The 24,931-nt window shown below is 41.3% G+C and overlaps 1 protein-coding gene across 1 annotated transcript; it reads left to right on the plus strand.

Moving 5' to 3' along the window:
* Positions 1–755: 755 nt before the first annotated feature.
* Positions 756–18,223, plus strand: C1H12orf75 (chromosome 1 C12orf75 homolog). Its single transcript, XM_069849836.1, has 5 exons — positions 756–838; positions 8,063–8,087; positions 15,412–15,447; positions 16,908–16,987; positions 17,772–18,223. Exons 1-5 carry the CDS (start codon positions 796–798, stop codon positions 17,774–17,776), a joined length of 189 nt encoding a protein of 62 aa, XP_069705937.1. The 5' UTR covers positions 756–795; the 3' UTR covers positions 17,777–18,223.
* The last annotated feature ends 6,708 nt before the right edge of the window (positions 18,224–24,931 follow it).

Consider the following 24,931-nt stretch of genomic DNA (forward strand, 5'->3'; position numbering starts at 1 on the left):
CATTTTGCACATTTCTCAGCGCTGTTGATACTAACTGGGAAAAGCGAATCTATCACTCTTATAAATCCAGTGGTTCTTCAGTTTCACTATCATGTTTCTGGGGGAAAAAAAAAGACATATATTTAAAGCAACTGATAAATATTTGCTTAACATAGTGAAGGACATGTTATTGATAGCAGATGTAGGGTTCGCAGCCTGGAATGGTCTCCCCCGTGGTGAATGGGGGGTGTCCCCCAACAGCTGTCGAACACACGCATCAAGAGGCATATTATTAGAATCCCAGAATCACTGAGGTTGGGAAAGACCTCTCAGATCACCGAGTCCAACCCGGGGAAGCTCGGAGCTCGCTGCCTGAAAGAGGGGTGAGCTCGGAGAGCTGCGATACACACGCATCAAAGGGCACACGAGCATCACAGAGCCGCCGAGGTTGGGAAAGACCTCTTAGACTATCGAGTCCAACCCGGGGAGGCTCCGAGCTCGCTGCCTGCCTCTGGGAATCGCCTCTGCCGAGCCAGCTGCCCCGGGAAAAGCAGGGGAAGCCCGGGAAGGCGGGGGGAAAGCCGGGGTCGCCTCTTCTCGGGGACGGACGGGGGGAGCGCAGCGAGGGGCCGGGCGGCGGCGCTCAGGGCCACCGGTTTCCCGGGCGATGGGTGGGGAGAGGAGGGAGAGGAGGGGAGAGGAGGAGGAGAAGGAAAAGGAGGAGGAGGAGGGGTCCCCGCGGCTTTATCTCCCACCCAGCCCCGCCCGCCGCCGGCTGCCTCCCGTCGCCGCAGCGCAGCGGGCAGGGCAGCGCCCATGGGCTGCGGCAACTCCACGGCCAGCGGAGCGGGAGGGAGAGGTAGGGCGGTGCGGGGACGGGGTGGGGTGGGATGGGGTGGGATGGGGTGGGTGCGTGGCGGTGCGAGCATCCCCGCCGGGCGCGCGCCAGCCCCGGCGATCCTGCATCCCGGCATCGGGGGATGCCCCGGCCGAGCCGCGGCGAGAGCATCTTCCTTTCCCGAGGCTCATCTGCTTGCTCAAGGGAGAGAGGAGGCACTTTGAGGGGGGCTTTGTGTAGTCACGGCGAGCCCTGGAGAAGAGCTGGACCTAGGGATCCCGCCGGGGATGTAAGCTCCGTTCTCTTCGCTTCCCTATAAGGCCACAAATGCCACTTCTGAAATGAATTTGTGCTACTTTGTCTCCTCTGATTGCTGGAGAAGTTGGAGGATGTTCCAAGATTGGGGTTTCTTGCATGTTGATACGTGCCGCTGGCTGGTGCGTCCAGCCGGCTCCCTTATTTGTTTGTTGTTATTTTAGAAAGAGACGGGGTCAGGGAAGATGGTGCTGTTCTGTTCTTCCTTCCCCACAGTCCCCACAAAAAAAGGAAAGTATATGGAAATTAATAAGTGGACTTTCACCAAATAATTATAAATATGAGCATTTCTCAATCATTTCACATTCTAACTGCACTTGGCAAACATTGCCACCTCTTTCAACATCCGTCTTTCAGATGCACTTGGTAGGTTCGAATCACAGAATGATAGAATCCCTAGGATGGAAAAGACCTCTTAGATCATCGAGTCCAACCATTCCTATATGCTCCTAAACCATGTCCCTGAATGTCCCTGAGCACCTCGTCTACCCATCTTTTAAATACCTCCAGGGATGGTAACTCAACCTCTTCCCTGGGCAGCCTGTTCCAGTGCCCAATGAATTTTTCTGTGAAAAATCTTTTCTTGATATCCACTCTGATCCTCCCCGGCGCAGCTTGAGGCCATTCCCTCTTGTCCTGTCCCCTGTCACTTGGGAGAAGAGGCCAGCACCCACCTCCCTACAACCTCCTTTCAGACAGTTGTAGAGAGCAATAAGGTCTCCGCTCAGCCTCCTCTTCTCAAGGCTAAACAACACCAGCTCCCTCAGCCGCTCCTCGTAAGACTTGTAAGCTTCATAACCTCTTCAAAATACACAACAAAGTAGTGGCTGGTCCAGTTAGAATTACTGGGTCTCCATCCCTTACCATTTTGACTTACTTTATCCAGTGCTTCCATGGTGCCTCGGGTCATGCTAGTTCTGATTTGAAGAACTGGGTGTATCTTTGAGTGTGAATGGTGATGCCTTCTCCAAGTTGTATGCATGTATGCGCATTTGTGTGATGTGTTGCTGGTTTACCCACTAAACTTAAAGTTTTTTTGGTATATGACCAACGTAGCTTCATACTGCTGGGATGATGCTTATTCACATCCATTTCTGTTTGCTGGGCAAAAGTATCAGAGAAGTTCAGAGGAAAATTTTGACTTGATTATTAGACCCTTTGTAGTAGCTTCTCGATTAACGTTCCACTCTGTGGAACTTGTACCAGGATACAAATGGATAAATGTCAAATAGACTAAATCTGACAGTGGTAGTATTTAGTGAATTACGTTGAACTAAAAGTTTGGGGTTTTTTTGTTTAAAGGCAGAGATGTGTCTGCTGTTGCATTAAAGGCAGCTATTTTCAACAGGTTTTGGCCTGTAGATTCACTAATTGTTTTTCCTGAAGGTACAGCCCCTTCAGTAGTTTAACTTACCTCATAGCACATTTCAATTTACGTTTCATGGTGGCCTTTTACATACTCTTTAAAAGTAGTCCACAGATCTCCAATGGCTTAGCGCAGGTAAAAACCAACCATGCTATGTAGAACATACAATTAGTATAATGGAATTATTACTGTTGCCCAGAGAGACCTTTCCAAAGCAAATACAGGTTTGAAAGGTCCAATTCTATTCTCATTTTCACCACTGTCAGTCAGAAATTATGCAGTCTGTGGTGTTATAATAATCAACAATGGTAATAAAAGAAATCAGTTGTCTACTATTTATTTTTTCCATTTTGCATTCCTTACAAAGTGTATCTAATAAAAACGGAGCTATTTTTCTAGGGGAAGCAGATGCACCATTTTTAATAGGAATTATAGAGTTCTTAAGGAAAGTGTAACTCAATATTTTCCTAAAAGATGTGAGTACTGTGTAAATACAAATTAATTTTGTGGCTTGCACAGCATGACTACTTCTTTAGTGCTAAAGTTATGATTATTGTACAGACGATAATGTCAAAGCTTTAGGCACATAGCATATAATTAACCTGTAATGCTCTCAGTCAAATTGTATGACTATGGATAATATTGTAGCATAGTTCACATAATACATTAGACGTGTTACGCCAGTCCCCATTTTCTTACCTTGATATTGTAGCCTAGCTTGATTTTTCCTACGCAGAAGTATATGCAATGATAGCTCAGCTAATGATATTAGCTTCTGTTGCATGGTTAGAATGACATCAGAGGAGCTACCAGCCCTATGGTCTACGAGATCTAAACTAATAAACATGATCTAGAATAACATTTCTGTCTGTGGTACAGTACTTCAGAACATCAATATAACTCAGAGTTTAAATTTTCCTTCCAGAGCATCAGACAAAAGGCTCCTCAATTGAGAAATGGCACCTTCTGTGATCAAAGTAAACTGATGTATACACATCCTTCTTAAATCATGTAGCTATTTTGTGAGTTAACTATGGACTATCCTTATTTTTTAAATTTCCCATTACCCATAGAAGGTTTTATTAGCAAGTTACTATTTTCCAGATGTTTTGTTACCTCATTTTATGTATCCTTATTTCATGGTATTTCCTGGTGTTTTAGAAGCTCCAAAATAGCTCTTCTTTTTTTTATGCGTTTTAAAAATATGCCCTTAAATGTTAATTTACATTTTTTTTTGAGTGAAGGCATTTCCCTTCATTCTAGTGTTGTTTCAGTAGCAATTTTTAACTGCCTCCTCCTTTCTGTGTCAATTGTAGTAGCAATGACAGCGCCTTAAATTATGGTACTTGGTAGAGGCTGGCAGTCTAGCCTTAATTTAAATATACAGAGAAGCTATGGAAAGCTTCAAATGCAGCCGAGTTATGAGGCAGCACAACTTTCACACCAAGTTTAAACAGATTTATTAACTTCAAGTTTGGTGGAACGCCTAGGAAACCATCCTGACTTTCTATTTAAAACCAAACTGGTTTTTAAAATTAATGTTTGATCAGGTCAAGTGTATATACAGAACTGCCACCTGATGAGTTGAAGAAGTAATCAATTTGAAGTAAATTGATATAATTCTGTCCTTGGTTGCACTGGGGTATAAATAGAATAAATTCATTGATGTTAGGATTTGGTTCCAATGTATTGCTGTCTTCAGAACAAATGAGAAAGGAGTCTGCAATAGAAAACTCATTTGTTATCTTAACTGTTGCACGCATGTATGTGTAGTTGTGAGGTTTTCATTTACTTTTTGTAACAATTTGAAGTATTTGCAAGACAATATTGTACGAGATTGTTCATTAAAAATTAATGGCAAAACATTTGGTAATCTGCTCTAAAGTCAGATAGTATCATTTTTTGTATCCATGTTTTTCTTCTTGTAAGTGGCTGCCTCTCGTGCTTTTTTATGTTTTTCTGAAATTTCTGCCTTCTGTGTTCACTCATGATGCATTTCTTGGCACAGAGGAGTATCGACTGTGACTATTAGTTTCTTTCAACCATCTTTTGCATTTGTCCTGCATTTACTGAAATCCTGCAGGGTTGCCAGTCACAAGCTGCCGTTGTTTTCAAAGTGTGAAACCCCCTCTCACAGAATGGAAGATGCCCTGGGATACGTTCTTGCCCTTATTCATTTGTGGATGTTTAAACACTATGGGGTTTTTTTTTGAGGGATCACAGCTCCACTACTCTAGACAGGATGCTTTTCTTCTATAATCACTTTGGGCTCAGAACGATGTATGGCTGAATGAGACTCATTTATTCTGCAGTGTGTACTCTTTCTTCTCCTCCTGCAGCTCTAAAATGCCAGAATGCTCCATGGTCTGACTCTGCAGATCAAGGTCATTCAGGATAACTCAGTAATGCCTGTTTTTTGTGAACGCAGCTACCCTGGCTACCCCTCAGTCTGTTGCTGAGGTTAGGCAGGTTTTGGAAAACCAAACCAACGTGAGCCAACTGAGACAACATTTGTAGGATCAAGTGCTGCCTTTTTTTAGGCAAGCTGATATAGTGGGAAAAAATGGACAGGCTTTCAACTATGTGAGGCTTTAGTCAAGCCGTTTATCTAAAACATCATGGTTAAGAGAACACTGAGCCTTGCTGCTTTGGAACAGCTATGCACTGTTTGTGAATCAGTAGTAAACAAGATTCTTTGGCTGAACTTCTTGGAGGAGGAACTTGAGTGGCTATGGAATAATGTGTCACTCATTAAACAAGGAAGAGTTAAGAAATATGTCAGTGAAGTAACAGGGGTGAGGGTGAATGGGTTGGACAAACACATCTGTACAAACTGGGATGTTATTGGGTTCCCTGTGTAGCAAAATCTACTTATAAGGAATTGTCAGGCTCCCTAATGAGGAAAACCTTACGTTTTTTTTACATAGAGATGCTTATGGGCCACCTAGCTGAAGTGATGTTCATTTTCAAGTTCAGAAATTTTCTAGGAAGAAAAATGCTTGTGAACTGGAAATACTTTCTGATCTATATTCAGATACTTTTGTGGTACTCAAGTGAATTTGGACCCAACTTTTGTTTCGCTTTCGCTAGTGGAAATGAGAAATAACATTACTGAAATCAACGGAATCCCATCAATGAAGTGAGGATAATTTGGTTCTTTGTGCTTATACAAACAGTACAAAGCAAACTATTTGTTTATTTGTTTATGTATATATGTATTTATTTATTATAAATAGGGAAAAGCGACCTTTTAAAAAGTGAGTTTGGTTTTATCATACTTGGTTCTCAATGCTTTTGTGTGAGGTGCATTTCAAAATGCGGTATTCTTCAGCAGTGGTACCCTCTCTAGTATTCAAAGGAAACAAGTGCTGCCAGGTGCGAATGCTGGTGACGCATCTCTGGTTTTGAATGCAGGTTCATAGCTTAATAGCTCTACATGAAGCCCAAGTTGATGGGTCTGAGAGTCAGCTCCTGTCCCCAGAGTGTGAATGTATGCATGCCGTAATGCATTGAAGTCAGGTATGACATTGAACATGGGCATGTCAGTGAGGCATGCTTGGTGATTGGAAATCAGCATCTCCACTGGGAAATGTAGCGGTGCTGTAGGCACATAGTTCTCATTCAACCAAGATTTCAGTTTGTTTGTTAAACACTTTTTATTTTTGGTGTACTTCCTGCAAGGAAGGCATCCAAATAAGAATCTAAAGCACTGAGACCTCAGTTCAGACTCAGAAAAGGCTCGGCAAAGGCCTCACAAAGGACCATGAACCATTTGGAGAAACTGAGTTTGTTTGCAGTGAGCTTAGGTTGAGAAAATGAGAAAATCATGGTTCTGGTGCAGGGTAGGCGCTGCAAAGGAATGGTTTCTTCTGAAAAAAACGAAACAACCCTGCTAGCTACAGCACTGGAGCTAGGCTTTTCAAAACATACATTATCTAAGGTGTTGCTGATGCCAAGGTTCTGTCTAGATGCACAGTGATGCCCACAGTACAGTATAGGCAGTACATAGCTGAGCTGACTCTGGATGAACCAGCCTTGGTAGCAGGAAGCATTTCCCTACATCAGCTGAGATTGAGCCTGTGTGCAGCCCTGCAATGCTAACCTTCCGCCTGGGCACTATTAATTTGGAGGGTTTATATGTATTTCTATGTGGACATGCCTATAAAACCAAAAAGTCTCAGTAAGCTGAGAGTTTTAAGGTGAGGGCCTGAGCTTATTTTGCACAGAGGTACTCCCTCCGGCTTAATTAAGAGTTTCTGCTGATATGTACAGCTGTACTGAGATTTTACTGGCTCTGGAAGCAATATTGAGGAAAGAAATGTGTACAGTGTTATACAAGTCTATTCTATGTTGTTGCTGGGAAAAGGAGGGATAGTCAAGTCATAGGATGTTATGTTTGAGAGTTAGTAAAGGAAGATTTTTCGCTGCCATCCAGGCCATCCATTCAGGTAGACAGTGCTGGGAGGTCTTGCAGGATTGTTTCTTCCTCTCTGCATTTAAAATAAGGATGCAGAAGGCATATTCTTACACATCAGAGTGAAAAGAAAGATATTTGCTATTCATGGATATTTTTCAGCAGCAAAGTTTTACAAGAAATGAAGTGCCATGGCTGACAAAACCCCCAACTACCCCCAAACCCTTAAAATCTTTTGGATTGACAACTGTAGTTTCTTCAAGAGTGATGAGGTAACCTCTTCCAGCTAAGTACTGAGAGGAAGAGGAAAAGGAGAAGTGAAAGGTTTTCTAGTGTCTACCCTAGCTTGTGTAATTAATAGAAGGGATAATTTGCTGGTTACTCAGCTGAATGATATACCAGCAATAGTAACATGGCATTAATAACTTGAGAGGAACAGGAAAGTACTTGAGTGAATGTTCCTCTCCCAGCAAGTAGCGTCTGAGTCACCAAAAAAAAAACCAAAAAACAAATCAAAGAGATCAGGCAGCCAGGTGGTAGGTTTTGGTTTTTGCTTTTTTTGTTAAATAGCAAGTTGAATTAAGGGGTGCTTGATCTCTTTAGTTGCCTGGGTTTTTGAATGGATTGTGTCCCAATGTTTATATTAGTTCTGTCTAGTTTTTTTGCAAAACTTTATTTATCTGGCAGGAAGAATGGAGCAGCATTTTATGCATGTAGTGCTGAATCTACAACTGAATCAAACAGCAAAATAAACAGGCATTCAGGAGTAAGTGCTTGGTTAGTTGTGGTAACTTTATAGCGGTCAAAGCCACCAGAAGACTGGGTAAAGTGAAGCATACAAAATTCATGAAGATTAATTTTATCTTATGTTGCTCTGATCCTGATTGACTGCAGCTGGGCATTGGCCCACAGTAGCATAGTTTTCACCCACTGAGAATGTGGCCGTGATCTAAGCATGGTAGTCTTAATGGGTAATATAGGTAGTCATTAAGGATAAAGTAGACAATCATGAGGAACAACAGAAAATTCCTGTTCCTATTTCGGCGTTGTGTAGGACAGAAAGCCAGAAAAATGCTTCCTACACTGTTGGTTGGTTTAGAGGATTATGCCATTATCTTGTAAACATGCACTTCTTTTTTTTTTATTCTAGGTGCCACAGGGACTACTAAAGATGTGTAAGTATTTACTCTGCCCTTTCAAGTACGTAACCCTGGACTTATCTTCAGTCCTGCTAGCCTCATATTAGATTAGGTCATACATGATTCATCTTGTTTCTAACATATAATCAACACCACTAGATGTTTATTGTCTTTAGTGACAGCTTCCATCTCCACAAAACAACTTCATGTCTTGTTTACTTTTCTACAGATTCCTTCCCTTTTGATTTCTCTAACAGAAATGTCTTTTCTCTGTTGAGAGTTGTCTCCCAGAGGTGGTCATGTTACTTCAGACTACACTTCCCTGTCACCTATCAGTATGTCTTTTTCCAAAGGCCATGTCATTGTATGAAGCGACCACGTAAATTTACACCAAGCCCTCTGAGAGATTTAAAGAGCCATGAAGGCAAATTTTCCTTCTTTGTAGAAGAGCTGGTAAACCATCCAGACTTCCTTTTCAAAGTACCCACCTTCTCTAGATGTTTTCCACATTGAAGATCATATCTATTGGCTCCTCTTTCTCTTTCTTATCTTTGATGCTGAGTAGCAGAGAGCAGCCCTACCCATCCTGTTTTTCTCTAAATGTGGAAGATCTGACCCACTATTGTCCTGCTGCCTCTTGCCAACTTCTGATTTTCAGAAAAGCAGCAGCAAAAGATCATCCTTTCTCAGGCCATTTCTCATTTCCTGATGCAGAAGTGTGCAGGAACAGCTTTATTCAGACATAAATTTATTTTCCTAGCAAAGGAAACATTAAAGAAGTCCTCCTGAGGTCTTGTCTTCTTCTACTTCATATAATTGGTATTTGCTGCTAGAGTTTGAGACTGAGGGACCTGTGAAATATTTTGTTGTCATGCAATAGGAACATTCTCCAGTTCTATTTACTTCATTTAGAATAACTACTCTAATTAGAGGAATCCTAGTGTAGAAAGGAGGGCTTGTTTATGTGTCAAGTCACATAAACAAGTGGAGAGAAGAGCTTAAAAAGACTTGTCCTTGCTATTATGGAGCACAGATGAGAACTAACAACAGGTCTCACTTGGCAGATGAACACTGTTGTCACAGATATTTTTGAGATCTGTGTTATCCGTGTGGTCTGTTTCCTGGATTTGTAGTGTCAGGTAATAAATAAATTACTGAAGGCAAGATTATGAGGAACCTCTTCTTTATGCAGCCTGCAGCATCCATGCCCTCAGCACTTTTATATATACAAAAAACCTGTTTTTAATTTATTTAGGGCCTTTTTTTGTTCTTCCATTTGGATAGTTTAAGGCACTGACTTAGAACCACATCTTTCTCTTTATGCTCCAGTAGTTTCAAATTTCAAAATTGCAAGCACTGTTGAATTATGAATTTAGTAGGCACATTACCATACTTAAAGGCATGTGAATATGTAGAGCCGTGTTTATGTGTGTGTAAGCTTTTGTAGGGCCAGGCTTTAGGAGTTAAACTGGGAAAATCCTACTTATTGGTGTTAAATCATCTGTTAAGTTTCAAAAAAAGAATGGGGATAACTTAGAAAAAACTAATTACTAGTGCAGACTTCAACAATGTGAAAGGATCAATCCTGGAACCATTAGTCATTCAGATAATTATAGTGGAGCCAGCCAAACAACTTGTGTGAATAATAGCAGGGTTGAGTCTTCTCATCAGACATTAGAAACACAGGTCTGTTAATAAGGAATGGCAGTGGTAACCCCAAAAGTCCTAAATCAATAATCTGAATGTTCAACAGTGGATTTTTACAAACATAGTAAAATACCAGAAAAACTATTTTAGTTTCCTAGAAATGAACAGATTTATATTAACTAACGTTATAGATCCACACAAGCTCTTATTTTACATCTTTTCAATTTTATCAGTTAAAGATTATATAAAAAAAAACTTTTGCCCCTGCCCATTTTGCTGTTAAATTTCAGTTGTATCAACCCTGATCCACAAAATTGTTTAGATGTGTCTTTACTTACGCTGTACTTCAGGGTACAGAATCTGTTTATTCTAACTCAAGAAATTTCTCATTTCTTGACCGTGACTCATTGCCAAGGCACTAGCATCTCCTGGAGTGAGCAGCTGGGTGGGAGGAAGGAGGGCTGGATCCTGCTCTGAGCCCTCCCAGGTGACCACAGGGAAGTTGCTTTGTCCTCTGGACCTTGAGTTTCTCCACTAGTAAGACAGGGATGATATGATCTTTCTGTGCGAAGTGCTGTGAGACTGAGGGCCATATGGTGACAAGAAGGATGTATGACTGGGGAATGTGATCTCTCCCTGTTACTCCAACCCTCAAATCAATCGTGAATCTGTTAGCCAGCTTAGCCAATGCTCCTGCCCCATTAATACAGAGAAGTACGTCATTGCTAACTGGAAAAGCTTAGATATAGGAGGGCTGCTTAGAATCTAACGTAGTGTCTGTTATATTCAGAATGTGGCTAAGTTCAAGGGAGGATTAGTAACAATTGGAAGGAAAGGACACAGCAGTTCAATCCTTTTTCAAAATATTGGAAAGAAATCCATCAAATACAAATGAAAGGCCTTTATTCCCAAGAAACGCTGAGAAACTGAGGAGTAGTCTGTCTCTTGTATAAAGTTTAGTGAAACATTTCTGATGGGACTACTGAGCATGGCTAGAAAGAGTCTATGTAATGCTCAGCATGAACAGAGTTGTAAAAACTGAGGTAAGGAAAAATTGGATGGAATAAATTAATGCAAATGCCTGTCATTTGAGATTTAAAATATTATGTGAAAAATGGCAGCTTCTTTTACCATCAAACAGACCTAGGACTGATGGATGTAAAAGTTGACAGTTTAACCAAGTATATTTTTCAGACTTAGGAAGGTGACAGGAAACCTCTTGGGATAGACAAATCCTTACCAAAAGAAACATTTATTCTGGCTGGAAATAGAATGCTGTTATGAGAATTTGCTGTTAAATCTGCCTACTGTCTACGAGATTCCACCTGTACTACCTGCTGAAAAATGTGCTCTCAGTACCTCTGCAGCTCATGTCAACAACATCTAAAGGAAGATGCAGCGATATAGCAGCAGATCAGTGCAAAGCACATCAGACTGTTAAATTTCTTTTGGCTTCTATTCCTGGTGCAGAAGAACTTATCCTAGCATGGAAGACTCTGTAAATGGAGGTATTTATAGATATTTTTATGTCAAGTAGCTCTTGCCTGATAAAAAGGTAGACATGCATTGGAGGCAGAGAGGGAGGATGTGCTGGACTCTTATATCCCCATACTCTCTTGGTGAGTCTGGGGGATGTAGTGTGGTAGGTTGATGCTGTCTGGATGCCAGGTGCCCACTAAAGCTGCTCTATCCACTTCCCTCTTCAGCTGGACAGGGGAGAGAAAATATAACAAAATGCCAAAATGCTCATGGGCTGAAATAAGGACAGAGAGAGATCACTCAGCAATTACTGTCATGGGCAAAACAGACTCGACTTGGAGAAAATTAATTTAATTTATGGCCAATCAAATCAGGGTATAATAACAAGAAATAAAACCTAAATCTTAAAACACTTTTCCCTCACCCCTCCCTTCTTCCCTGGCTTAACTTTACTCCTGAATTCTCTACTTCCTTCCTGGCAAGTGGCACAGGGAGATGGGGAATAAGTGTTGTGGTCAGTTCGTCACATGTTGTCTCTGCTTCTTCTTTGTCCTAGTGCGAGGACTCCTCACACTCTTCCCCTGCTCCAGCATGTTCCCATGCTCCCTCCAATGTGAGGGAGTTCTCCATGAACTTCTCCAACGTGGGTCCTTCCCATGGGCTGGAGTTCTTCAAAGACTGCTCCAGCGTGGGCCCCTTCCACAGAGTGTAGACCTCCAGGAACAGACTGCTGCAGCATGGGTCCCCCACAGGGTCACAATTTAGGCCAGCAAACCTGGTCCAGCATAGGCTTCTCTCTCCATGGACCCATAGGTCCTGCTAGGAGTCTGCTCCAGTGTGGGCTGTCCACGAGATCACAGTCTCCTTCAGGCACATCCACCTGCTCTGGTGTGGGGTCCTCCTTGGCCTGCAGATGGTTTTCTGCTCCACTGTCAACCTCCATGGGCCGCAGAGGGACAGCCTGCCCCAGTGCCTGGAGCGCCTTCTCCACTCCTCCGTCCCTGACCTTGGCGTCTGCAGGGTTGTTTCTCTAACATACTGTCACTCTTCTCTCTGGCTGCAGATTCCTATGCATTCCGTTCCCCCCTGCCCCTTAAAAACGTTATCCCAGAGGCACTACCACCATCAGTTACCAGCTCAGCCTTGGCCAATGATGGGTCCGTCTTGGAGCCAGCTGGCAATGGCTTTGTGGACGTGGAGGAAGCCTCTGGCAACTTCTCACAGAAGCCGCCCTTATGGTACTTCCCCTACTGCCAATACCTTGCCATTCAAATGTGGCAATGGGAGCACTGCTGAAACAAGAGGAACTTCTTTCCATTCTCATTTCCATGTGGTCCCGTGTTGCTGTTGTAGCTCTGCTCACCAGAGCCACCCATGGTCACACAGTCTACCCCTGTGGCTCAGCTATCACCTGGACATTGCAACATGTGAAATTAGTGGGCACCTTTCAAAATAGGGGCCTTAAGCTACAGTGTATGAAAGCAAGAGGTGTTTGAATGTGCATAAATGCATCAGCTGGAGTGCACTCCTTCCTGTGCTGCTTAGAAAGGAGTTCCTGGAAAGGGATTTCTGTGCCATCACTCGAATTTTTCTCCCCCCCCCGCCACCCAGTTCCATATTCCTTTTGTCCCTGCTCACCTCCTCTTTCCTGTCAGGGCTACAACAGATTGCAGCTAGTCATCCCCCAGCCAGAGAGCTGTGGCCTGTGCAATCCTAGATTATATTTACTGTTGTGCATTTAGGGAAAAGGTATTGCAAAATTAGGCAAAGGAAGGAAAGGAAGAAAACAAAATGTTTAAGAAAACCTAGTCTGCTTAGTCATAGACTTGAATAATTTGTTTATGTGATAGGATGGCAGTAATGGTCCAGTGATACACGATTACAAAACATTTCTAGAACACAAGAGAACAGCTGTCTTCCCAAGTAGGAGCTTTCTTTTTTAAACATTGACATTAATTTCCTATTGGACAATATTGGTTATTGTTCTTACAGCTCCATTTTAGAGGCTTTGAGTGCTGCATGTAGTTGCCAGTGCTTTTAAAGAATTCTTTTCTCTGAAAAATGGTTAATCTGGATTATAGAAAATTAGAAAATGTGTCCAGTTGTGTGAGAAAATCAATCCTGTGGCACACTCAGTTGGTTCAACAGAAATGATTGTTTGTGATCTTTTGATACCCAAAGTCCCTTTCTTAAACTGTTGCAATTTTTTTTTTTCTGCTAAAAATACAGGTCTTATTTCTACCCACTGATATACATGGGCTTTCTACTTTCTTCATCTGGGATTAGCCCATACTAGGACACAGTAGCTTCACAGTCCTCAAGGAAAGTTATATTTGAATTTTTCTGGCTATGTATGTGAGGACTGCAAGGTGGCACAGGCTGTGTGGAATCAGAGGAGATGCGAGATGCCTTCTGAAATGGAACTAATCACTCCAGGGAGAAGTTTATTGCTCTCGAGTGGTAAGATGTAGAAAAAGGCAGCAGGTAAGGAGGCTCACCCCACTCAGTGCTATGCCCTGCGTGAATATCATTTAGCAAATGGCATCTTGCTTAAATCTACCCCAAGCTTTAACTATTACAAGGACCTGCGTACCCTTATTCGCTGTGGTAACACAGAAGGGATAGTTTGTAATGTTCTGAAGCTTATAAGATAAGTGTAAGATGATGTTCAACTTGTGGCATTATTTTTAAGGCATTTGCTACCCTCTCAGGACAGTGCTGATGGAGCTTTAAGGGGCATTTTCTTGCATTTGAGGCTGCATCTTGCTGTGAGCTCTCTGTTCTTTGGGCCAAAATGCCATTGACTTCAGGGGTCTGTAACGGCATACAGCCCTGCTGATTAAACAGTAGGCACATCTACCTCTTAGAATAAATAAATTACAATAAGAAATGTCATATGTTATTGTTAAATATCATAGTTCAGAAATGCCTTTCAAGGCTACAGAATGGATTTCGCCCTAATGCTGGGTAAAGGCCAGCTCTCAGTCTTATAATCTAGGGAGCAGATCAGAAATTCATGCATCAGCTCATGGTGGGGAGCATTTTTGACTTGCCCCTGTAGTGCCGGGAATTGGTCCTTCAATAGGAATATTCAGAAGAGGCATGAACAGCCTGTGTACGAACATTTCCACAGTGAAGCCCTCCTTGGGTTTTGGTGCCCTCTTTGTGTTTGCAACCTTCCCTGCACACCACTGTGGCCACATCTCATGGATCCCTTAGCTACAGTACCAGACTCCTCCTTGGGCAGTTGTCACAGTTGCCCCCCAGGGAAGGAGTGAAGGATGTCTGGTGTTTTAAGAGTACTCATGCTATCTTGCCTCTATTTTTACTGCTAGGTTGGTAGGTTGCAGTCCAAGCTAAAATGCAGCTGCTGCCCTGATCCATACCCAGACATGCAAGCAGAGCTTCAAGTCCAAATATTTAATAAAAAGTGGGTGAGTGATTTGTGTGAAGACTGATGCTGAGGCACAGACTGAGACTGCAGCGCAGGCACTGTACCCTCAGGGAATAAGAATAATATATTTATCTTTTCTATACTACATTTTCCTTTAGGCTGTTGCTGATTATTTTATCCCCTTGCTATACTGGACAGTATTTGAGTCAAACCTCAGTGATTACCTAAGAACCTACAGACTGACCTGTGATTTTACCCCAAATGTCAAAAAGAAGTAATTGCCCGTTTATAAAGGATTAGTAACAATTACTTGATTTGCAAACAACTCTGACTCCAGGAATCGCAGTACCTCATTTTGAAGAGGCTCTGTAACATCTTTTGGTGCAGCTACTGTGAAAATTTATCTTTCTTCATCCTCATTCCCAGGCTGGCATGGATGCTCAGTCCCCTCCTGTCTTCTTTTGGTGGATTAGCTGCCAAGACTGATTCTTCTAATGTGTAGAGCCTTTGTGTTCTTGATATGTGTGGAGCAGTGTGGCAACACACTCAGGGAAAGTGTTAGTTTACCTGTTTCAGTTCCCAAACCTGCTTTCAGGCATTGCTGGAGGGGAGTCATGAAAACTAAACTGCATCTATTCTCAATCCCTCCTCTGTACATTAGGTTGGAAAACTCACTTTTTTTGTGCCTGTGTGAGTACTTTATTGAATTGTGGATGACCTGAATTAAACTGGGATCAGTAATAATCCCCTTCTTCCCTCGCTCCTGGATGTACACAGGTGGTGATGGAGTATATGAAAGAAACAATCTGCTAATGTATTTTATATTTTTTGGTATTACAGAGCAGAAGAATCCGTATCAGATGAGGACAAAAGGAGGTATGTCATCTACTAAGACTGGCTTTATTTGCAATAGGCTGCAGTGAGTTCTGCCATCAGATGTACATCCTTCCTTTCCTCCTCCTAATTGCCACCAAGACTACCAAAGCAGAGAAAAAAAAAAAAAAGAGAGTAGGGAATCTCTCACAGTCTTTCAGAGTCCAGTATCAATGAGTCCACCCACCTTGTTAGTGAGCTGGGGAGGGGAGAACTTTATCTCAGAGGTGTAAGTGATGTGCTTGATAAGGGCCAGTGACCTCTGCCTTCACCCAGCCTCACCACAGAAGATGGCATTGCCACTTGTGGGAGATCTCCAGGGGTCTGGAAATCAAAGGAAGTGTGACTCTACTATCAAACAAATCAGAAATGATCTCAGAGACCCAGGGGCTGGAGGAGGTGTGATTAATTTGGCACCCGACAGGGCAGAGCAGCATAATGGGAATCTCTGCAAGTAGTTCCAGGCATGGCAGAGGCTCTTAAGGACCCAGTTTTTCACCTCCTTGCATCAGTCCCTGCTTTTCATACAGGCCTTGGAGCCAGAAAATACACTTTGCAAGGCCATGAAGGGGAGAGGGTTGGGCTGTGAAGGTATCTAACACCCTCTTCCTCCTTCCTACTGTAAGTTTTCTCCAAGTGTAGCCCTAAGCACAGGGATACAACGAGAGGCCAAAGTGCTTTTTAATTGGTGTGTATTATTTGAAGCGAGGTGCTTCAGTGGTCCCAGCATTGAACGTTGCTATCAGATTGGCTCTGTGTTCAGTTGGATGTATTCAGTGACTAGAAGAGGCTGGGCTAGTGGGGTTTATTGTCACAACACAGTTGGGAGTTAATAAAAAATATTAAGAACTTGGGATGTCATGAATGCTTATACGTGCAGGTTTCAAGAGGATGGGGCAGACTATTTTCAGTGGGACCCAGCAATAGGGTGTGGGACATGGGAACGAACTGGAACACAAGACCACAAGCAAAATCTTCTTTACTGTGAGGGTGACAGAGCACTGGAACAGGCTGTCCGGAGAGGTTGTGGAGTGTCCTTCTCTGGAGGTTCAAAACCTGCCTGGATGTGATCCTGTGCAACCTGCTCTAGGTGAACCTGCTTCAGCAGCAGGATGGGACTAGATGTTTTCCAGAGGTCTCTTCCAACCCCAACCATTCCGTGATTCTATGATGCTGTGAAAAATAGCTCTTTTCACAAGTGGGACCTTGCTTGGGTCACTCTTAAGAGTAACAGCTAGCCTCAGGGTTTTTTTGCCTTGCACTGTATTAGTAAGCACGTGGCACTTAATATACACTTTTCCCACAGCCATGGGAAACGAGGGCTCCTCTGATGATGCTTGTGCAGAGGTGCCCTCCTCGCTGACCACCCATTGTCTTTGTAATGCTACTGTGTGGTGTCAATGCTGTAGGGAGAAGTGTTAGAATTAGGCTTTGATGTATCTTAAATTGTTTCTTCAAATTAGGAACTATGGTGGTGTGTATGTTGGCCTGCCGTCGGACGCGGCTGCCATGGTTTCCAGTCAGACAAAAGCTGCACCGAAAGGTATTGGAAGGTTGCGTATTACATTTCTGCTGCTTTCTTGGTTTATCTAGCAGGATGTGTTTCCTTTGAAAATCAATTATTATTTCAGACAGACTGGCTAGCCTTGGAGCCTCTGAAGTCAGTGGGGCTATTTATAGTAGTTAAAGTGATTGTTCCCGTTTATTTAAATTTTAACTCACTTCTGCAGAAGGAGCTTAGAGCAGATGCTGGCAACGCGGTACGTTGTCTTCTGAACAGCTTCTCTACACTCTGAGTGCTCTGAGAATTCAAAGAAAACAAAACCCTGTTAGGAGTAAGAGGCTGTGATAAATGTACTTGCAGAACCTCAGAGCTATTTTTAGTTTTGAAGGTGTTTACTTGCATTGTGGTGAATTCCAGTAATAACAGTTAGTGAGTGCTTGCTTTCAGGTTTATTTCTGTTCTTATATGAAACCCAGTGCAAACTGTTTCTTCTCCATGTGATGTTTTTGAACATTGGGAGAAAGCATTAGGCTTATAGGTACTCAATAGACAAGTCATAAACATATATTTATGAAATCATGTAATAATTGTTTAGATTTAGTACAACAAAATGCTGCTGTCACATTCAGTTTAGTCACTGACTGATGGTTCCAAAATTTGCTGCAAAACAAAAAAATGAAGAAAAATAACACTATTAACCGTAGTAATTTTAACTGGCTTTGGAACAGTAGTAGCTTTGTTGCATATTTTTTCTAAACAGTGTTCTAAATTAGTGATATGTTACAATGTTTTAACCATCTTTACTTTTTGTTTTCTAATTAAGATTAGAAGGAAATAAACACATCAAGACCCAGACACTGGAGGTACAGTATGTCTTATTAATGTTATATGCTTGGCATGTATTCGATGAACAGAAACAAGGCGGCAGTGCTCCCTATGTTGCTCTCAGGTGGTCTGGGAATCACCCATTTATTTCTCCAGCTGCGGCATAACTCTTCTAAAGGCTGGACCAGGGATCAGTTCTCAGTAGTGCAGATGTAAGCTGAAAAGCAGGTAAACTCACCTTCTTGTTGAGAAGTGAGAACCGGGGAAGCTCCATGCTACCCTGTTTGTGAATGAATAGAAATCAAATGTCCTTTTGTACACCTTCAGCCACACCACAGCTAATCCTGCAGCGACATTAAGACCTCTCACGTGAGGTGAGGTGCATCAGTGGTGTGTCGATCAGCATCTATAGAGACAAAGCTTTTCCCAGGGATTAGTAGGTTGCAGTTAGAAAACATCTCTATTTTGGGGAGGACCTTGAGGACCAAAGTGAGGCACCCACTAAATAACTCACTGGAGCTTTCCTCTTGCTATGGGAGAATCTAACTAACTAAAAAAATAAAAAAGTCATTTGCAAAGTTCGTGTCTGAATAAAAATAAAACAAGCTAAGTTTCCATTTGGAATATGAACTAAATAAAAATTGAGAAATGTCAGAAGGGAACTGGTTTGGTGTCTAGCCAGTGGGGAGAGGGAGAATCATAAAGCGGCCAATATTTTCCATAGGAAGGAGAACCCTTTCCTAATGAAGGTGAAGAGCCATAAATAGTTCTGGCTGCTCCTGGTGCTGGAAGCAGGCTTAGTAGATCAGAACACGCATACACTGATGATCTTTAATCACGTGAATGGTTAAAACTCATATACGGGGAGACCTTCAGTTTGTCATCACACCTTATTTCAGTAACCTGGCAGAGTTGTCTAAGTTAAGAACACTGTCACCCTTGACCTGAGCAAGACAGAAGCACTTTCTGGGGGTTGCAGCTTACCATCCATGGATGATGAACAGAGCGTGGGTTAATTAGGTCCATGTCTTACATAGATGAGAACCTTTGAAGAGTCCTCTGAGCTTCATGAGTTTGTGTGCCTGGAAGACATAGGCCACAAATTTCTCAGCTTCTAATGATGACCTAGTTTGGTGGTTTGTGTATAGAGTATTGCTTTACCAGTTCAGCTAAATCTGTTTGTTCTATTCTCTTTTTGAACAGTCTTCTACTAAGACAGATTGCCAGTGCTTTAGAGAGAGTGCTTTGTGCTGAAGATTTTTATATTTACGTAGCCTCCTGGAGAGCAAGAGAGATCAGAGCACCAAAAATTCTAAACTGTTGCAAGTTCCAACTACGGGTAAAGGCTAAAGTACAGTGTTGAAATCAATTTCCTGTGATGGTTGCATTATGGAAACCTGCTGTTCTCCAGTGAAAAATGAAATTAATGAACTCACGGTGGATGTTTCTGCACAAGAGCTAACTTTGATGATCTGCAACTTATTTCTCTGTGGCCATATTGCAGATTTCATCAGCTACGCTTCATATATTTTCTCCAATAATTTTTGATAGATTTTATATAGAAAACCATTACTACTGTCCACTCAATAGTTCCTATGGTAGGTTCCTATAAATTAATTGTTAAATTTACTTCAGAATAATATATTTGACAGTTTTGCATCTTTTTGGTAACAGTGCAAATTTTAATATTTTTGCTGTGAAAACTTAAGAATAAGATGAAATAAGCATAAGATCATTGGGTTCTTTATAATTAATACTGTCACTTTTATACACTGAGACAAATATTACTGTTTAATTTTCACCTTTTAAGAATATATTGCTCAAAGAAATGTATTTAAATAAGAACAATGTACTTGATTGTAATATTTACATGGTTTTTTTATTTTCTTCAGCTTTATCTCTTCTATAAAGCATTACATGGAAAAAAATACTAATGAATCAAACTACTATGTTATGTCTTCCATTCTGTGTAATATTATGACATTTCCTCACCTAAGGACAAAGTGTTAGTATTTTCAGAGATAGTGGGACTAAACTCCAATGCTGCATCCTCCTGAACTGAAGAGAATTTTTGATCACTATTAGAGTTTTGTATCCCTGACTCACCTCTAAGCATCTCCAGTATGGCAAATTGTAAAAGAATAGGAGTTATTATTACTGTAGTGAATTGTTGTATTAAATAGCAGATAGGAGGATTGAAAATTAATTAAGCTTATAGCAACTGTAGTTTTACCACAGAACATAAAATAGAATGTGTACTTCCATATGGCTGAAGAAGTACTTAAATTACTAAAGACTTTTGCAAAATTCTTCAGTCAAACTTTTTTTTTAATAGGGCACAGTATGCAATATGCTTTAAACAAACAAATAAATCAAAGAGCCCTAACCCAAACCGCATGAATGTGTTACTGTAGATTAGTGACCACTTCTAAAATTAAAAGAAAAAATCAAACCAGTAATTTCATATAGGAAGAAGTGAAATGCTGTGAACCCTGAAATTATTCCCCATTTCACTGATATCTATTAAGACCAATGAACAACTATTGACAATGATTTCCAGTGACTTGCAGCTCTGGCTTTAGACTAAGTTTTGTTTGGTGTGATGCCTGTAAAAAGAAGTATTTGAAAACATTCCTTGCTCTTCCTCTTTTAAGTATTTATGGCATTTTTTACTGCTATTCTCTAGAAATCTGCTAATTAAGTTAGCAACAATTTTGGGTTTCCAGCTCCTGAAAACAAACATTTATCTCATTCTTGACCCATTCAACCCTGAGCTAAGACGAAATAAGCTTGAAGATGAGGTGGTGTTAAAATATCTTTGTATGAATGAATGTCTGCAGATTAAATCTGCAGAATGTTGTTCTTGCAAGCCAAGCTGATGAGAACTTAATTAGCAGTGAGTAATAAACATGCAGGTTTGCTTCCCACTTGCTTACCATAGCATAAGGGTATAGGTTCCACATCACATGTTCCACAAATGGTTTAAATGGTTTGCACAGCACAAGTTACAACAAAGCAATTAGGCCGGTGTCTGATTTGATCACAATTGCCTTTCCCAAAGTGGAAAAAACACCAGTCATCCTAGGATACATTGTAGTTGAGCTAGAAAAGTCAACAACAAATGCCAATAATCTCCCCAGTTATTTGTCCGCTTCTGTCCTTCAGTTGCTGGGAAGTATCATCAAAAAGGTGGACAGGGCTAAATGCAAACATCACGTGTTCTGCTGCTGGTATCTGAACCCCCATGTGTGGGCTAAGGCGGGGAAGGAGGTGATCTTTAATGGAGAGCTCCTAACAGTTGGTGGTGGGACAGTTGCAAAAGGGTGCTTTTTCTTAGTTTACGTCATTGCTTGTTTTTTCCTGTGGAGAGGTGCAGAGAAGTGTGGAGCACTTTGCAGAATTGGCCCATTAATGATTCATCCTCTGAATGTGTGGGAGGTAGTTTCTTAATATTTTTGTTCCTCTGCATTTTCCTATCTCAAAAGCTTACTTATCAACTGACAAAGGTTTCAGTCTCATGGGCCTGAGACTCTGTAATAGATATACATTTGTTCATGACGTACAAGTCTGTAACCATCAAACTGAAAAGCTGGGGCCATGACCTTGTCTTAGATTTGCAGACTGTTGTCTTTTGTTTTCCTGAGGACCCACAGATCTAGAAACTGTGTGACAGGACATTGTATTCAGTCTTGGCCAAATTCCACTTAGGGAACTGATTTTCTTCTCATCAGAATTCCTCTAAGGTGAGTAGCAATTCTTAAGCCTTTGTTAATAAAATCACATGACATTTCATGGAGAAATGAGTATATCTGCTTTTTCAAAACTTAACAATCTATGCATATTTCTGTTAGGAGGAGAAACACAAAAGAAACCCTTTATACCAGCTGCCAGCTGTGCTTTCGATGGCATCCTTGCAGGATATTTAGGCACTCAAATGATAGTTGAATGTAAGAATTGAGAACAGAACACAGGGAGACATTGAATGGCAGAGTTGTTATTATTAAGAGATATACTTTGGTTTTGTCAAAACATCTTGTACTGCAATTTGTAAAGAAGAAACATTGAACTGCTGGGGCTGTGATACCGTTTCCTTTGCAATTGTCACTCTTTCTCCATCCAGAGCTGAGGAGACAGTGAAAATAGTTTAGCAAAGGCAGTGGATTGAGATGGTAAAATCTTAGAATCTCTGGTTTGGGATTCTTTGAATAACCCAGAAATATTATGCTTGGATTCATATAACTGTACCTTGAAAAGCTCTGGAGTATTAAAGCATAGGATTGAAACTGCAGTTTGCGCATAACTGAAAAACAGTCCAAATATCTTGTTTGGGTTGCAAATTTTTATTCCAGTTGTACAAACAATTTCACCTCAAAGACAGCTGCTCCTTTGAATTACATTGATGAAACAGCAATTATTTTGCATTCTTCTTAGTGCAAATCCAGGGGCTTGGTTGTAAGGACCTTACTTCTCGGTGTCTGGGTAGTCCAGGTGGAGATACTGCCCATCTCATGTGTGCCATGCACCTCATGGTGTAGTTTAGAGGATCTGACATAGTTTAAATCTCTCATTAAATATGTCACTAAGGGAGTTGCAGAAGACTTGATAAAACCTGGTGTAAGCTCAGGTAGGATATCATTCACTAGAAATGAAATCCTCTCATAGCAAAGAGTCCACACAAGATTGAGGCTGCAGAAAAACATAACAGTGAAATTTGTCTCTTAATGAATGCAAAGCCAAAGTAGTAATTTAATTGATTTCACACTGCACATCTAGCAGAGGAGTCTCTGCTGTGTTGGACTATGGTTGAAATGGCATCACTAGTGTATGTTCCCTGTCTATGTTCCCTTTCACCCACATGAGTCTAGTGGTTCTCAATAATCATTCTTCCCAAGCAGTCAGTGAGTCACTGCTGATCTGTTTTCTGCAGAGTAGACCTCTGTTTGGTTCCCATGGTGATCAGAAGTGACAATCATTACTGACTGCTACTACAGTTCCTCAGTTGCGTGTACCCACTAAAAGAAGCTCTTATCTGGTTATAGCTCCTTGCAGTTTTGCCATACTTGTCATTGCTTCCTGTTGATAGAAATTTGAACACTTCAGGTGAATTGGCTTTGCGGAGAACATGCTGGAGGGAGGATGTTTAGTGGAGTATTTTTAGTTTGCAATGTATTTAGAAAACAACCAAGAAAATAACAGCTCTGTAAACTTCCCATAGAGCTATGGTGTGTCAGTATTGCAGGCAATCTTTTTGAGACTGGGCTATATGATTCAACCCTTTTAACAACAAATGTGCATGGAACTTAGATTTATGATAACAGGAACAATTTAATTTTACATGATCTGACAATTTTTACTGTAACCCTAGGGTTTTCAAACATAGAAGCATTTCCCAGACAGCAGAAACTTGTGCGTTGGCACTTAGAACGGCTGTCACCTGTGTTGTGGGAACTTCCATGTAGTGGGTACTTACCTGGTTATTATTAAAACACCTATAGCTGGAGATAGAACTCTGCTTGTGAAACAGATCATTCCATGAAGGGCAGTGAAACTGTTATTAGCTTAACTGTACTGAGAAAAGAATTAGAACGATACCCTGGGATGGAGCTATGAAAGGGAATTTGTATGCTAAAAGGAGGAAATACGTAGGAGAATAAGGGTTATAATATTATGCGGTAAAGACATGCAGAAAGAGGGAAGGAACTGAAAATTATGTAAAAAGGGAAATAGTTTAATTAAGTATCTGCTCCACTTCTCTGTGATTCTAATCTCTTGAAAGCAGAGCAAGAAGTAGACCACTGCCAAATTGTTTTAAGACTGAAGAGAAATGGGACTTGGCTTATTGGATCATTCCAACCCTCAGATGTCTGAGATTGCTAACCTTTTGGGAAACAAGTTATCTCATTTTTAAATGCTTAGTGTCCCATGTAAGGAGTCCATGAACCTTAAATGTCTTTTTGGGTGTTACCAGCATATATAAATATCCTGCCTGCTCTTTCAAATTTGTGTTGGTGTTCCCTTTGTTCATGTCTCTCTATGCAGACTGGAACTGCTAATTACTTTAGAAGTTTGCACCACGCTTGAAAAACAATTTAGTAGGCTGAGAAAATACACAAGATGTAAAAATCATTAACAGATGTAGTGTAAGGAAAGATTATAGAGCATGTGAAAAGGAAGCAGGAGCTTAATCTGAAAAACAGAGTAGAGTTAGAACCGAAGCTTTGGCTTACTTATGCCGTCTATTTTATATTTCTTATAACTAATGGATCACTGTGCAAGTGATTAGTTTGGCTCACAGCACCCTTATGGGTACTCTAGGACTTAGCAGTCCACTTACAGAGTTTTGTTTATGATCTTTGATTCCTATGTTAATAGGAGATGGCAGTAATTCGAAATACCAAATTCCACCCTAAGTCTTCATTGCCCACTTTTTATGTTGGCCAAATCTCAGTGTTGTCTGCAGGATAGCTTCAGCTCCATAAAAGCTGAGCTCACTAGATTCTTGCCGTGATGCTATGATTCAGAGTAACATGTTAATTGGAGGCAGGTCATATTCAATAGCTGTTTTGTGGAGGATACCAGACCGCAGGAAAATGTAAGACTGTTTATTGGAGTTAGGGAGGTATTCAAATGTTGGAGAGAGTCCACATTGCATCATTACCAAACTCTGCTTGAGAGAACACAAACATAACACCACATGCATAAATAAACAAAATCAGGGAGGTAATGCACACCTTTCAGCTTATGTCTAATAACCTGGAGTATTGCATCCAGCTCTGGAACCCTCAGCACAATAAAGACAGACCTGTTGGAGTGGGTCCAGAGAGGGTCACAAAGATGATCAGAGAGATGGAACACTTCTATGAAGACACAAGGAGAGAATTGTTCAACCTAGACAGGAGAAGGCTCCGAGTAGACCTCATAGCAGCCTGCCAGTACCTAGAGGGGGCCTACAAGAAACCTGGAAAGGCACTTTTTGTTAGGACAAGGGGAAATGTGAGTGTCATATCTCTGGATGTGTTCAAGGCCAGGTTGGATGGGGCTTTGAGCAACCTGAACTAGTGGAAGTTTGTCCCTGCCCATGACAGGGGGATTGGAGCTGAATGATCATTAAGGTCCTTTCCAACCCAAACTATTTTATGATTCTCTGATAACATCATA

The sequence above is a fragment of the Phaenicophaeus curvirostris genome, chromosome 1 (genome assembly GCF_032191515.1).
Source record: "Phaenicophaeus curvirostris isolate KB17595 chromosome 1, BPBGC_Pcur_1.0, whole genome shotgun sequence".
NCBI lineage: Eukaryota > Metazoa > Chordata > Aves > Cuculiformes > Cuculidae > Phaenicophaeus > Phaenicophaeus curvirostris.

Bases quoted from the DNA above. Each gene is read 5' to 3' on its own strand.
- C1H12orf75 (XM_069849836.1), top strand. From the start codon at position 796: ATGGGCTGCGGCAACTCCACGGCCAGCGGAGCGGGAGGGAGAG. The intron at 839-8,062 runs GTAGGGCGGTGC...TTTTTATTCTAG, and splicing joins CAGCGGAGCGGGAGGGAGAG to GTGCCACAGGGACTACTAAA. The intron at 15,448-16,907 runs GTATGTCATCTA...TCTTCAAATTAG, and splicing joins TCAGATGAGGACAAAAGGAG to GAACTATGGTGGTGTGTATG.